The sequence below is a fragment of the Phyllostomus discolor genome, chromosome 8 (assembly GCF_004126475.2).
Source record: "Phyllostomus discolor isolate MPI-MPIP mPhyDis1 chromosome 8, mPhyDis1.pri.v3, whole genome shotgun sequence".
In the NCBI taxonomy this organism is placed as follows: Eukaryota; Metazoa; Chordata; class Mammalia; order Chiroptera; family Phyllostomidae; genus Phyllostomus; species Phyllostomus discolor.
The window spans coordinates 44,508,400-44,524,854 of NC_040910.2; the positions used below are offsets into that span (position 1 = coordinate 44,508,400).

At 41.6% G+C, this 16,455-nt stretch overlaps 1 protein-coding gene across 2 annotated transcripts in view; it reads left to right on the forward strand.

Moving 5' to 3' along the window:
- The window catches only part of LOC114503676 (adhesion G protein-coupled receptor E2-like), a 116,277-nt gene that overhangs the window by 87,128 nt on the left and 12,694 nt on the right, over positions 1-16,455 (forward strand). The window contains exon 17 of one of the 2 annotated variants that reach the window (XM_036032352.1): positions 10,222-10,457. The exons of the other annotated variant lie outside the window; for it this stretch is intronic. Coding sequence (XP_035888245.1) covers positions 10,222-10,457 — 236 coding nt within the window. The remainder of the gene's footprint in view (positions 1-10,221; positions 10,458-16,455) is intronic. 2 annotated transcript variants of the gene reach the window in all.

The window sequence follows — 16,455 nt, forward strand, 5'->3', positions numbered from 1 at the left end:
AGGCTGCAGAAATCAACAAGGCTGTGAATGAGACAGCAAACAGTTTAACTTGGGTGTGGAAATGGAGGACGTGAGGGAGCTCAGAGCTCCTAGAGGTGGGTTTCAAGAACTGATTAATGAGGGGTGTAGGGAACTGGAACAGGAATGCAGAGCTGAGGAAGAGTCAAGAGAGAAGGAAGTGGAAGGAGAAGAAAAAGAAGAACCCCTAAGAAGATTTCCATAGAAGCATTTAGCAGAAGTTTTTACAGATCTCAACAAGCTTTTCAAAGTCGTTGAAAACATGGACCCCCAAGACCAAAAGGCTTTCATTGACAGAGAGGAAAGTTCATGGTGCAGTTTCTGCTTACAAGCAAACCTGTGATGAAAAAAAAAGAAAAGAAAGAAACCAAGCAAACCACTGTGAACATATTTCTGAACAGAGTGACACCTCCTCCAGAAGAGCCTCAGGCAGGTCCTTCAGGAAGTGTTCCTGAAGACACTGTTACCCCAGGAGATGAAAGTTTCATGTGTGTTATTGCCCCTGAAGACCTCCCAGTGGGAGGAGATGTGGAGGTGGAGGCAGTGATGTTGATGATCCTGACCCTGTGCAGACCTAAACTAATGTGTGTGTTTATGTCTGAGTTTTTAACAAAAAGTTTAAAATAAAAAAAATATTTAAATAGCAAAAAAGTTTATATAATAAATATATAAAGAAAGAAAATATTTTTGTACAGCTGTACAATTTGTGTTTTAAGCTAAGTGTTATTACAGAGAAGTCAGAAAGATTTAATGAAGTAAAAAAGTTACAGTAAGCTAAGGTTAACTTATTATGAAAGAAAAGAAATTTTATCAATGTACTGCAGCCTAAAATCGTACAGTGTTTGTAAGTCTGCAGTAGTGAGCAGTGATGCCCCAGGCCTACATATTCACTCACCACTCACTCACTGACTCATCCAAAGCAACTTCCAGCCCTGCAGGCTCCACCCATGGTAAGTATCCTATCCAGATGTACCATATTTTTAATCTTTTATGTCATACTTTGCCATACCTTTTCCATGAGTACATCTGTTGAGACACACAAATACTAACCATTGTTGCCTGTATTATTTAGTGTAGTAGTGTTGTAGCCTGGGAGCAGTAGGCTGTGCCACGTAGCTTAGGCTGGACCATCTAGGTTTGTGTGAGTGCACTGTATGCTCCTGACACAACAGGAGCCTAAAGACACTTTTCTCAGTGTGTATCCCCACCTTAGTTGGCACACAATTGTATTCTGTCCCCATATTTGTGCCACCTGAGGTTCCACAAGGAAAAGGCTGGGATGGAGGGAAAAGGTTAAGTATTCAATTGCAAGTAAGCCACAGGAGCCTTGGGGAAGCTGCTAAAAAGCTATGACATGCAAGTCCAGAGCCACCTACTAAGGAGGCAATGGCCAAGCTTTCAAGGTATGCTTGAAATTAGAGCTCGACCCTCCTCTCCTTGTCACTTCTCTGTCTTTCTGCCCCAGGATTCCTGGTGCTGCTGCTGTTGACATTGGGACCTGCAGATGAGAACGCTAGAGGTGAGTCTGCCCAGCCAGAGGTGTTAGTGATGGAAGACAGGGAGTGCATGCCAGGGTGTGGGTCCTCTCATTAACAAAGGGAGAAGGGAGAATGTTTTGCAAGTGAGGCTCAGAGATGGTCCTCTAGAATGTGAAAATCTATTTCTTTTTCCTTATGTGTTCAGATTCTTTTGGAGTTCTTCCACTTCTAATTAATACTGTCTCTCTCCCCCAACCTCCTCTCTTGAACCTCCAGCTAACAGCTGGCTCCCTCCATTTCTTGGGCCTTCTGACCCCGTCCCCTCAGCCTCTGCTGCCACAGCCTCTGACTTCACAGCGTCTGCCCCCACAGCCTCTGCCCCCACAGCCTGTGCTCACTGGTGCCCTCTGCATTCCACATGTGTCAACGCCACTGCCTGTTGCTGCCTTCCAGGATTCAGCTCTTCATCTGGAGAGATTGTCATCAACCCCATGGAGACTTGTGATGGTACAGAGGTTTGAGGGGTGGAGGGCATACGGGGATTGTGGGGGGAGGCTGTGGGGCATCCAGAGCCCTTGTCCCTGAGAGCAGCACAGGAGCACTTTATGAAGGATAAGAGAGAGGGGGCAGGGCAGGGAAGGAGGAAGCAAGTGGACAATTGGGTTTTCATGATCAGTAGGTAGAGTGCTGAGGGCTTACACAGTGGAGCTTGGTGGTGTGGGTTCAAAGTCTAGCTCTGCCACCAACTAGCTCTCTGACATTAATGAAAGTATGCCTCCTCTCTTTGCCTCAGTTTGTTTGTCTGCAAACTGGGGATAATCATTGTACCCTCCCCACATACATGGAGATTTAATATTTACCTGTGTAAAGAACAGGTAAAGATTTGTACAGAGAAAATTGTCAATGAATGCAAGTTATATCACCGTTACTCTTATTATCACTGCACAACAAAAGGGAAGAAATAATGGAAGCAATGAGAAAAGAGAAACACCAGGGCCTGGAACCTCAGGCTCCCCCACCAGCTCAGACTCACCAGGAATCCTGCCCACTCACAACCATGGTTGCCCACTCAGACTCATGGCAGCTCCTTGATCCAGGCAGAACTAGCTGGTTTTACTTCCAAACCACTTTTTTTACCCCTCACTCCCTAGCTGTGTAAACCACATGTGTCTGTGTGTTAGGTTTTTTAGATCCCACATGTGAGATTATATAGTATTTGGCTTTTTCTGTCTTATTTCAGTTAACATAATGCTCAAAAAATGTATCCACATTGTTATAAATGACAGGATTTCCTTCTCTGTTATGACCAAATAACATTTTACTGTATGCATACACAACATTTTTATTATCTATTCATTCATCAATGCACACTTAGGTTGTTTCCACACCTTGGCTATTTGAAATAATGCTTCAGTGAACATGGGCATGCAGGTGTCCCTTTTACTTAGTGTTTTGGATTTCTTCAGATGAATGCCCACAGGTGGAATTACTGGATCATATAATAGTTCTATTTTTAATTTTTTGAGGCACTTCCATACTATTTTCCATAATGGCTGCACCAGTTTAAAATACACCAACAGTACACAAGGGTTCTCTTTGCTCCACATCCTCACCAACACTTACTATTTCTTGTGTTTTTTTTATAACAGTCATTATAAAAGGTTCAAAGTTACAAATATTTGATTATGTGGGATTTTTTTTACTTTTTTATTGAAGTTCAAATACAGTTGCCTCCATTTTCCCACTATCACTTTCCCTCACTCACCCACGCCCACCTCCCACCTTGAATCCCACCCCTCCTTGGTCCCATCCATGGATTCCTCATTCATGTTCATTTACTCCCCTTTCCCTTCTTTCCCACATTATTATGGTTTTAATTTGCATTTCCCTAATGATTAGTGATGTTGAGCAACTTTTTATTTACCTGTTGGCCATTCAAATGCCTTCTTTGGAAAATGCATGTCTGATCCTCTGCCAATTTCTATATTGGATGTTTAGCGTTTTTTCGATTGAGTTATATGAGCTATTTATATGTGTTGAATGTTAACGCTTATCAGATATATGATCTGCAAATATTTTTCTACCAAATTGTACATTGCCTTTTCATTTTGTTGATGGTTTTGTCGCTGTGCAGAAGTTTTTAATTTGAGGTGCTTCTGCTTGTCTATTTATGCTTCTGAAGTCAAACCCCAAAAATTCTTTGCCAAGACCAATGTCAAAGTGCTTAACCTCTATGTTTTCTCCTAAAAGTCATATGGTTTCAGGATAGCATCCTTTTTAAAATGATCATAATTGGACTCAAGAGATTGAGTGATTTATCCAAAGTCACAGAATTAATAAGGTGGTACAACCCAGATGTCAGTCTAAAACTAAAGGGTTTTTACTCTTCAACAGCACAGCATCATAAAAGGAACTTATGTAATTAAAAATGGTTATGATAGTCTACCTGGCTAATGTGGCTCAGTTTGTTGGAGTGTTGTCCTATAAACCAAAATGTTGCAGGTTCAATTCCTGGTCAGTGCACATACTTAGGTTACACATAAGAAAAGCAACTGATTGATATTTCTATCCCTCTCTCTCTCCTTCCTCTCCCCTCTTTCTAAAATCAATAAGCATGTCTTCAGATGAAGATTTTTTAAATGCTTATGATAGCAAATTTTATGTTATGTGCACATTTTACCTCAACAAAAAAAACAAAGAAGGAGGAGAAGGAAATTACATGATTTTTACATCAGGAAATACCATTGATATACTCAAAATGGTCTTAGGTAAATATTTAGTGCTAATCAAACATTCTTAATATATTTGAAGCAATGAGGAAAAAAATCTCTAAAATTTCCCAGGACTCTGTGTGGTGGACTCATGGGTAATTTTTTTGTCTTCAATTTTTATATTTTCTTTGTTTTTCTAAGTATCATGTTGTTATTTAACATTAGGAGAAAAGTTGATTCATCAGATAAAAAGGTGTTACTGTGACTAGTGCCCAGCCCATCCATGGCCCTAGAGGTATTCCTAAAGGTCCTTTGTGCATTCTCACGTGTGTGTCTCATGGAGACTTGTAGACTGGATGCACACAGAGAGGAGATCCTGCTACTCCTGTGCCTGGGTTCCAGCTCCTTGCTGGGAGCACACTTATTGGGTCGAGGAATTTCCCATCCTCATGATTTCTCCTCCACAAACCTCATTCCAAGTTTTCCTCCACTCTATTCCACCCCATCTTGTCAAACTTGAAGACAGATCTCCAGCCATTGTCACCAACTGAGAACAAAGGAGGAAAGTCCCATTGCCTCTGTAGGGAATGCACATGAATCCCTCAGGTGTTCATTCCTCCCACTTCCTCTTGTATCCTGGGGCTAAAACCCCAAGCCTGGGCCTGGGGCCTTAGAAAGGAAATCTGCAAATGTGGAGAAGAAACTCTGACCTAGGGGAGACTAGTTGCCTGCCCATCATAACACCATGAGAGTTTTCAAGCTCTGAAGTTTAGGCTCCTTCATTAGAATGTATAGGGTCAAACATTCTGTCCCTGCATTTTTTATTCATTTTATGTCTCTGGTTCTTACTGAGTTGTTGTTATTATTGTTACTTAGTGGTGTCCAGGCCCTGCTCTGGGGGTCTCAGAGCTACTCAAAGGGGACCTGGCTCATGGGCATCTTTCCTCTCACTTTCAAAGAACAGTGGAAGGTAAGATGCCAGAAAATACACCCAGTGACTCACCTGTGAGCACTTTCAGGCTGCTTTGCTGTTTCCTCATTTCACATCCCTGATGAGCTCTGATAAGGAGGGATTACCCTCAGGGGTAAAGATAATAAGAAGAGTCTCTCTGAGACATCTTGGGGCATCTGAAAAGGCTTGACATTGGGAGATGAGGGAGTGTCTGGTGAGGAATGTGGGGTGGACTGTGGCTGCTGTGATTAAAGGAGGATGGAAGCCATCAGTGGACAAGTGTCTTACAACCTGGCTCTACCCTCAGGTGTGAATGATGATGTCACCCTAGACAGCCCGCAGCCATGCATGACTCCCTCCTCTACCTCCACATTGAGGGCATTCTTTAATGCCACTGCCACCCTGACTGGAGGTGATGCCTATAGTCCTGATAGTCCTGCACTGTAAGGGATGATCTAGAGACTCAGTGCTTCTGTCTACCCCTCAAGGCCTGAAGAAGGGGATACAGACATCCTTCCAGCCCCATCATGACACAGAAGGCTCCAACCAGAGAGCAGATATAACCACCTAAGTCACCAGGCTTTCTGGAGGATCTGGCTCCAGCTCAGCCCAGCCTCCAAAATACCAGGCAGGATCTAAGTTCTGTCCAGCCCCCACAGTGGCATCAGGCTGGAAGCTAGGTTCTCCCCACTGTGGGAATTCATGCCTTTAGAATGCTACCCTTTGTCTTGTTCCAGACATCAATGAATGTGAACTACCCTCGGTGTCCTGTGGAAAATTTGCCAACTGCCAGAACACAGAAGGGAGCTATTACTGCAGGTGCAACTCAGGATATAGGCTTCATTCTGGGGCAACAGTGTTCTGGAATGAAAATGAGAACACATGTCAAGGTAAGAACCTCTCTGTGTTTTCCACCTTCTTATCTGTGAAGTTTTCGGTTATTTGGCCCACTTTCCACAACATAAGAGGGCTGTTCTACTTGGTCACCTGCCCTCTCTGAAATCCAAGTCCCAAAATCTTCCACAGAGAGTCATTTCTGGAAGCTCAAAGGATCCCTCCTGCCTTTCTGGCATCTTATTTCCATAAAAGAGAGGGATACCACCCAAGACTCTTCGGGAGCTCATAGTACATTGTATGCCAGCACAATATCCATCCTCTCCACCATCACCAGTGACTGCCAGACCAGGATCTTCCCCCACTGCAGCACACGTGAGCTCTCAGACTCTCAGGCCTCCTGGCCTCTGACAGACCCAATAAGTTTGTCCAGAAATACAAGAGTGGGGAGTTCAAGGGCAGGCCCACCTTCCCTGGCCAGCCCTGTCCCTGACCAACAACCTTGACACCCTGGCCCCACTTCTCAGCTGCTCAGACTCCATCTACTTACCCATGTAAGTGACCCCCTGACTCCCCACCCCAATAATTTCAGCTCACTACATGAGGACAACACAGATGATGAGGACCCAGAAGAATGTTGGGTCAGTTCTGGGCAGGACAACACAGACCCCACCGCACACACACAAGCTTGAAGAGTCAGGTAAATGGAAGAGGTTCCCATCTGACCCAGGCTACAACAGAGGGCACCATCAGGTGGGAGACCAAAGGCCAGAGCAAAAAAGCACCTGCCACTCCTCACCCATCACACCTGGTTCCCTCTCCAGTCAGCCAGCCCTCACCTCCGAGGGACTTCCTCAGACATGGATTCTTGCCACTTCCTGTCAGTCTAGAAGATGCCTTCTTAGGAATGAGAAAAAGGCACAGGGGATGTCTGGCTGAATATCAGGCCCCAGTGACCAACCAGGGCTTGGTGCCACTGTCTGGGTGGCCCTGTCTTGTCCAGCAACTTTTTCATTCTCCCTGCCCCTGTCATATAGCCTCATCTGTGGAGGGCCTGCCTCAAGGATGGTTCTTGGGTCATCTCTCTCAAGATGTCTTAGGGTTGGCATGGAGGCAGGACTACTCCCCTGACAGTGTCCATGCGATTCCAAGGAGAACTCAGCCAGTGAGCAGCCATCCTTTGGGAATTAGGACAAAAGCCATTATGGAAACCCAAAATTGGTCCTGCTGGTGACATGCAGCATTTCCTTTCTATTCAGTTCTCAAGAAGACCCACTCTGTCTCTGTCCCCCATCCGAGCTGGGAGCTTCTCTGGAAAGTTGAGGGTCCTGAGGGTGACAGACAGGTAGGACTCAGGCTGATGCAATCCACTTCCAGACAACAGAGCATCTAGGCCACCACATTAACCCACAGGACACTAGGAGAACTCCAATGTGAATAAGCAAAGGTGCCAACAGGGTGGAGAGAATTTCCATATTCTTCTATTCCTAAACTAGGGTCCCTGAGCTACCAAATGACAGTCTGGGAAGTCACCTGGCCTAACCTGACTCCAGACCCCACCCCAACCTTCTGTCTGTCTCTCTCTTTCGCTCTCCGTCTCTGTCTCTCTCTCTCTTACACACACACACACACACACACACACACACACACACACCTAATAAACCGCTGTTTTGTCTGCAGCAGGATTCTCCTTCCCCACCGGGACCCCACCCTCTGGAAAGAAGAGCAAGGTGAGTGGTTCCCTGAAGAGACCGAGAAGCAGAAAATACCGAAGCGCCCACCTGTTTTCCTCACCACCTGTGAGGCTCTCTCACCCCCTCATCTCACCTCTTCCCAGTGGCTTTCCTGCTTCTTTAGAAAAAAAAAATGTTGATCTGGGGAGAGACTTCACATCAGCCTCAGCCCTGGACATCATCCCTGTAAGCATATCCCTATAGAGCAGGTGGAGGCACCCTATAGAGCATTGCTCCCCAACCTTTTTGGAACCAGGGGTCTGTTTTTCTACAGGCAGGTGGGAGTCGAGGGGTGGAGACAGGAGGCAGACCTCAGGTGAGCTTCCCTGGTAACTGGATTCCTAACAGGCCTCAGACCAATACCAGCCTGCAGCCCAGGGTCTAGGAAACCCTATCTCAATCCTAACCCCAGACACCTAATTCTTCTTGCTGCAGACACCCAAAATTGTTCGTTTCTCCTACTTTTCTATGGATATTTTATACATATAAAAGTAATATATGTATTATATTTGTTCTTTGTCCCTCTTCTTTTCAGACATAGTGTTTTCTTCAGTGTTATGCATTCTGTGTTTTTATTACATCTAAGAAGTTATTCCATCCCAGTATACAAAGAGACATGCCATTATTTTTATTGCCACATAGCACTTCATTGTGTGGGTGTGCCATAAATTACACATTAAGGCCTGTTATAGTGAGTGTTTTGTTGTGATCATTAGTACACATATAATACAAATAATGTTTCAATTGTTCACACACACTTCATTGTTCTCACATTTGAATATGCAAAAAAGAATATGCGGACAGGACAAATACTGGATCGGATTCATAATTGTATGTTGGTAGATTTTTCCATATTTCAAAATATAGATATTGTAGCTATGAACAATTCCACCAGTATATTATGAAGACGTGTGATTCCTCACACCTCACTACAAGCTTATTATTAAGTTTTCCAAATCTAGGAAAATTTTTGTATCTTTTTTCTTATGAGTGAAATGAAATATATTTAAGAGTGGCTCTTATTTCATTTTCTGGAAACGATTTGTTCACATTCTTAGCCTATTTTTCTATTGGCCTGTTGCTATACTACACATGGATTTGTGAGAGTATTTTTTATATAGTTGGGAAATTAGAGGTTTTTTTTCCTATGCCAAAGATTCTCAAAATTTAGTGTGCATCAGAATCATTTGGAAGATTTGTTACTTATTCATTAACATTTTATTAGGAATCAGTTACAAACTTACAGATAAGTTGCAACAATTAAAAAGACAAATATCTTGCCCTTTACTCAGATACACCAGCTTTAAACATTTATATCTGCACTTCCTTTATCATTTGCCAATTTCTCTCTTCCTCTTTCCTCTCTCCATTCTCATCCCTTCTCCCTACTCCTCCTCCCTCCCCTAGGTACACTAAAATGGAATTGATGGAGAGGGTGAGGTTCCTTCTCTCAAATATATGATTTGTAAAGTGAGGCAGAAAATATGAATTTTAAACTATCACTATTAAAAACATAGTAGTTTTCCTCCATTAACTCAGGATCAAGCTATAAATGTGTAAACATTAGTGACTGGCAAGAACAAGTGTTGGAGAGATGAGGTGAGTGAAGTCCAAAATGGGGAGTTGATACCTGGACATTGAGTCTCCAGGTACAGACTCGGTCACACAGCATCATGTAATGGGGATGGCAAATGGCACTCAACATGGAGTTTCTGTGCCTCAGTGACCCTCACAGGGTAATCTATATTCTTAGTCATGCCCAAAAGTCCTTAAAAAAATAATAAACCTTATGAGTTCCAGGAGTTGGTCTTGAGTAAGGACTATTCCATTCCTCAAATATTTTAGTATGAATCACTTAAAAGCCTCATAAAATTCTAACATTACTCATAAACATCACAAGTCTACATGGCTCCTCCATTCTTGATCTTGTTACACCAAAAAATAAAAGTAAAAATGGTGGAAGGGTCATTACCCCAGAGCAGGAAAGTATGACTGATATCTCCTCTTTGTTGGGTCCCAGGAGGAGGATGTCGCCCTGACTGTGATCACCTATGTGGGGCTGAGCCTCTCCCTGCTGTGCCTCTTCCTGGCAGCCCTCACCTTCCTGCTGTGCAAAGCCATCCAGAACACCAGCACCTCCCTCCACCTGCAGCTCTGCATCTGCCTCTTCCTGGCCCACCTGCTCTTACTCATGGCCATTAACAGAACAGAGATTAAGGTACTGACATCCCCAAGGACCCTTGCCCTGCCCAGGGTATGTGGAATTCATGTGGCCATGCTGCATGGGACCCCTTAATAAAATGTCCTTGGGTTCTGGGAAGGTTGGAGGGGTGAGTAGCCAATTTCACACTGACTGACACAACAAGAGGACACACCCTCTTTGGACAATTCCTTCATATATAACAGAGGTCTTCCCAATGGCACGGCATAGGACAGGTCCTAGGGCCATGCCCCCCACTGACAATCCCACCTGGTTATTCTGACTGCTTCCCCAGGTGCTGTGCGCCATCATCGCAGGTGCCTTACACTACCTCTACCTGGCCTCCTTCACCTGGATGCTGCTGGAGGGTCTGCACCTCTTCCTCACTGCATGCAACCTCACTGTGGGAAACTACTCCAGCGTGAACAGGTTCATGAAGAAGTTCATGTTCCTTGTGGGCTATGGAGTCCCGGCTGTCATTGTGGCCATTTCTGCAGCATCCAGGCCTCACCTTTATGGAACATCTGCCCGGTAAATCAAAGTTCACACTGGTCTTATCTTCTCCATATGACCAAGGCCAGTAGAGAACCCATGTAGCACTTTACTTTCACTAGAATATGATAAACAGAGAAAAACACAGTAATCACCCAAAGACATCTTCCTGGTTTCCTGATTGCATTCCCTGAAAGAAATGTTTTTAAGATCTTAACATTTCATTGTTTTAAATATTAATTATTAAATATGCATATAATATTGATCATATTATATTAAAAACTAACACTATCATAATAATGAAACATTAACAACTATAAATTATTATTAAAATTATTTAGTTGATATATATATTTTAGATTTAATTATTTTAAATATTATCAATTCTATGTTAATGATTCTATTACATTAACAAACATGATACATAATATTAATCCCATCTTATTTATTAGTAAGTGTATATTAATATAATATTCATTACATTTAATGTTTGAAATCTTCTAGAAAGCAAACTGGAAATGAAGGAATGGCATTGGTTGGTGTAACTTACTTCTCTCCTTAGTTTAAAAGAAAAAAGAGGATGATTTAGAAAATAAAACTGTGACGAGCAGAGCTAAGATTTAGAGATGGCTTCTGACATGCAATCATTGTTCTGAACAGTTTTCACGTACTCAAGTCATCCTCCTAACAACCCGCTGGGGTAGAAACCAGTGTAATACAAGTTTCATGGATGAGGAAACTGGGGCATGGAGATGACTGACATGACCCAGATCATACAGCTGGTTGGTGGCAGAGCCAGGACCAAATCCAGACAGTGTGTCATTTACATATTCCTATGCTGATAAAATTAATGTTTGCTGATATCAGAGGAGCCCTGGCCAGCTGGCCCTTCTATATAACTTGCATTAAAGTCAGCAGATCTTATCTCCAAAGGACCACAGAGTAAATATTGCAGCTTTGTGGACCATGTGGTCTCTGTTGCAACTACTCACCCATGTCCTTGTAGCACAAGAGCCGCCATAGACCATATGGAAAGGGAATGAGTGCAACTGTGTTCCATTAAAACACATGTACAAAGTCAGGTGGTGGCTCCATTGCCCCGCAGGGTACAGTTTACAAGCACAGCCTCAGTAGTGTTTGCTTTGAGTCTTCTGGCAGATCCATCTAACTCCATGGTCCTCACACCTCCCAACTCATTCACAAACATCTCACTTGAGATCATTTCCAGTTCTATCATTTCTATCACTGTGGCCTTGAGTTTCTATGTTTTCTCAAGCATTATATGCCAACCTGTGATCACTTGAGTCTCAAAGTTGTCATGAGGAATAAATTATATAATGCACATGAGACTGAATTACTACTATCAGTCTATTGTTATATTTTTATTGTCATTTGGCATGTCCCCAAATTTTCTCACCTTCTTTGCACCTGCTCATGCTTCACATCTCAGAATGAACACGATCAGTTCTCTCAGGGACCCTTCCCAACTACTTGAACCTCCTATACCCCAGACTAGGCTATTGCTCCAGCTACCTGTTCTCATAGCTCCTCACACTTGATCACAAAACTCATCATCTTGATTGTTTCTATTGTCTAATTGATGACCTTTCCACCCAGGTGGGGCCTCCCTGAGGACTGAGACCAGTCTATCTTAATTGCAATTGGATCTTCAGGCCATCACAGATCCTAATACAGAGGAGACACAATATTTGTCCAATGAATTGTAAATGAATTTACTAGTTGATTCTTGTCTTTCATTAAAAAACATATTTTTTCTACTAGCATATCCGGAGTCCAAGACTTAAAATACTAATTTTTTTATTGTTTTAATCATTGTTCAAGTACACTTTTCTCCCTTTTTCTCCCATTCCAGCCCACCTACCCATCCCTACCCACTTCCCTAACATTACCACCCCCCCTAGTTTTTGTCCATGCGTCCTTTAAATTTGTTCCTGTAAACCCTTCCCATTGTCCCCTGAAATTCCCTCTTCTCTCCCCTCTGGTCACTGTCAGCCTGTCCTCTATTTCAATGTCTTTGGTTATATTTTGCTTGTTTCTGTGTTTTGTTCATTAGGTTCCTGTTAAAGGTGAGATCATATGGTATTTGTCTTTCATTACCTGGCTCATTTTGCTTAGCATAATGCCTTCCAGCTCCATCCATACTGATGCAAAGGGTAGGAGCTCCTTCTTTCTTTCTGCTGCATAGAATTCCATTGTGTAAATGTACCATGGTTTTGGATCCATTCATTTACTGATGGACATCTAGGTTGCTTCCAGCACTTAGCTATTGTAAATTGTGCTGCTATGAACAACACGGTGTGAGGGTTCTCTTCTATTGGTGTTTTAGGGTTCTTAGGATATAGTCCCAGCAGTGGAATTGTTGGGTCAAAAGACAGATCCATTTTTAGTTTTCTGAGAAAATTCCATACTGCTTTCCATAGTGATTGGACCAGTCTGCAGTCCCACCAACAGTGAACTAGGGACCTCTTTTCTCCACAACCTCTCCAACACTTGTTGTTTGTTGCTTTGCTTATGATGGCCATTCTGACTGGTGTGAAGTGATATCTCATTTGGTTTCAATTTACATCTCTCTGAGAGCTAGCGATATTGAACATTGTTTCATGTGTCTTTGGATCTTCTGTATGTCCTCCTTGAAGAAGTGTCTGTTCAAGTCCTTTGCCCATTTTTTAATTGGGTTGCTTGTCTTCTTAGAGTGGAGTCGTGTAAGTTCTTTATACATTTTGGAGATTAAACCCTTGTCTGAGGTATCATTGGCAAATATGTTTTCCCATACAGTTGGTTCTCTTTTAATTTTGATATTGTTTTCTTTAGCTGTGCAGAAGCTTTTTATTTTGATGAGGCCCTATTTGTTTATTCTTTCCTGTATGTTCCTTGCTCTGGGGGACATATCAGTAAAAATGTTGCTGCATGAAATATCTGAGATTTTTCCTACCTATGTTCTCCTCTAGGAATTTAATGGTGTCACAGTTTATATTTAAATCTTTTATCCACTTTGAATTTATTTTTCTATAAGGTGTAAGTTGGTGTTCTAATTTCACTTTTTTTTTTTTTTTTGCACGTAGCTATCAAGTTCTCCCAACACCATTTGTTGAAGAGGCTATTTTTATTCCATTTTATGTTGCTGCCTCCTTTGTTGAATATTAATTGACCATGGAGACTTGGGTTTATTTCTGGGCTCTCTGTTCTGTTCCATTGGTTCATGTGCCTGTTTCTATGCCAGTACCAGGCTGTTTTGATTACAGTGGCTTGTAGTATCCTTTAATGTCAGGTATTGTGATCCCTCCTACTTGACTCTTCTTTCTCAAAGTTGCAGCAGCTATTTGGAGTCATTTATGGTTCCATATAAAATTTTGGAGTGTTTGTTCTATGTCTGTGCAGGATGCAATTGGTGCTTTAATAGGTATTGCATTGAGTGTGTAAATTGCTTTGGGTAGTATGGACATTTTGATTATATTAATTCTTCCAATCCATGAACATGGTATATATTTCCATTTGTTTGTGTCTTCCTTGATTTCTTTCCTCAGTGTTATGTAGTTTTCTGAATACAGGTCTTTTACCTCCTTGGTTAGGTTTATTCCTAGATATTTTATTTTTCTTTTTCCTAATTCAAATGGGATTTTTTTCCTTGATTTCTGCTTCTACTGTTTCATTTTTAGTGTACAGAAATGCCTTTGATTTCTGGATATTGACTTTGTATCCCACTGTTTTACCAAATTCATTTATTAGGTCAAGCAGATTTTTGGTGGAGTCTATAGGATTTTCTATATACACTATCATGCCATCTGCAAACAATGACAGTTATGTTTCCTCCTTTCCAATTTTGGACACCTTTTATTTCTTTTTCTTGTCTGATCATTGTGGCTAAAACATCCAGTACTATATTGAATAGAAGTGCTGAAAGTGGACAGCCTTGTCTTGTTCCTGATCTTAGTGGAAAAGATTTTAATTTTTGCCCATTGAGTATGATGTTGGCTGTAGGTCTCTCCTACATGGCCTTTATTATGGTGAGGAATGCTCCCTCTATTCCCACTTTGCTGAGTGTTTTTATCATAAATGCCTGCTGTACCTTATCAAATGCTTTTCTGCATCTATTGATATGATCATGTGGTTTTGTCTTTGCTTTTGTTTATGTGATGTATTACATTTACTGATTTGTGAATATTGTACCATCCTTGCATGACACCACTTGGTCATGGTGTATGATCTTCCTAATGTACTGTTGGATGCGGTTTGCCAGTATTTTGTTGAGGATTTTAGAACCTATGTTCATCAGTGATACTGGCCTGAATTTTTCTTTCTTTGTTGTGTCTTTATCTGGTTTTGGAATTAGGATGATGTTGGCCTCATAAAAAGAGTATGGGAGTATTCTATCTTTTTGGATTTTTTAGAATAGTCTGTGAAGGCCAGGGGTTAGTGCTTCCTGAAATGCTTTGTAGAATTCTCCTGTGAAACCATCTGGTCCAGGGCTTTTGTGTGCCGGGAGTTTTTTGATTACTGCTTCAATTTCTTTTGCTGTTATTGGTCTGTTCAGGCTTTCTGCTTCTTTTTCATTGAGTTTTGGAGGATTATATTTTTCTAGAAAGTTGTCCATTTCACCTAGGCTTTCAAATTTCTTGGCATACAGCTCTTCATAGTAATTTCTTATAGTCCTTTGCATTTCCGTGGTATCAGTTGCAATCTCTCCTCTTTCATTTCTGATTGTGTTTATTTGCGTCTTTTCTCTTTTTCTCTTGATGAGCCTGCTTAAAGGCTTGTCATTTTTGTTTATCTTTTCAAAGAACCAGCTCTTGGATTCATTGATCCTTAGAATTGTGTTTCCAGTCTCTATGTCATTTAATTCTGCTCTGATCTTGGTTATTTCCTTCTTTCTGCTTGCTCTGAGCTGTCTTTGTTGTTGTTCCTTGAGTTCTTGTAGATGTAGGGTTAGGTTGTTTGTTTGGAATGTTTCTAACTTTTTTAGGTGGGCCTGTATCACTATGAACTTCCCTCTCAGGACTGCCTTGGCTGTGTCCCATAAGTTTTGGGTTGTTGTGAGTTTGTTTTCATTTGTTTCCAGAAACCTTTTGATTTCTTCCCTAATATCATTCTTGACCCCTTCATTGTTTAATAGCATGCTATTTAATCTCCATGATTTTGAGTGTTTTGGGTTTTTTTTTCCATGGGGTTGGTTTCTTGCTCTAGTCCCTTGTGATCTGAGAAAATCCTTGTTATGATTTCAATTTTCTTGAAATTGTTGAGGCTTGTTTTGTGTCCTATCATGTGGTCAATCTTTGAAAATGTTCCGTGTACATTTGAAAAGAATGTGCATTTAGCTTCTTTGGGATGGGGGGCTCTGTATATATCAGTAAAGTCCATTTCATCAAGGGTGTTGTTCAATGCCACAATATCTTTGTTGATATTTTGTTTAGAAGATCTGTCCATTTTTCAGAGTGGGGTGTTAAAATCCCCCAGAATAATGGTGTTGCTGTCCATATCTTTCTTGAAGTCTTCTAAGATTTTCTTTATGTATTTGGGTGCTCCTATGTTGGGTGCATATATATTTACAATATTTATGTCTTCTTGGTGGATTCTTCCCTTGAGTGTTATGAAGTGACCTTCTGGGTCTCTCTTTATGGCCCTTTTGTAGAAGTCTATTTTGTCTGATATGAGTATTGCTACCCCACCTTTTTTTTTCCTACCCATTTGCTTGGAAAATTTGTTTTCAGTCCTTCACTTTCAGCCTGTGCAGGTCTTTTATCCAGAGGTGTATCTCTTGTAGGCAGCATATGTGTGGATCATGTTTTCTTATCAGTTCAGCTATTCTATGTCTTTTGATTGGAGCATTTAATCCATTTATGTTTCAGGTTATTATTGATAGGTGCTTATTCATCACCATTTACATAACTGTGTTCCTCTCTCTCTCTTTTCCTTCCTTTCCTTAAAGCAGTCCCTCTAGCATCTCTTGCAGAGCTGGTTTGGTAGAGGTGTATTCTTTTAGACTTCTTTTGTCTGGGAAGCTTCTTATTTTGCCTTCTAT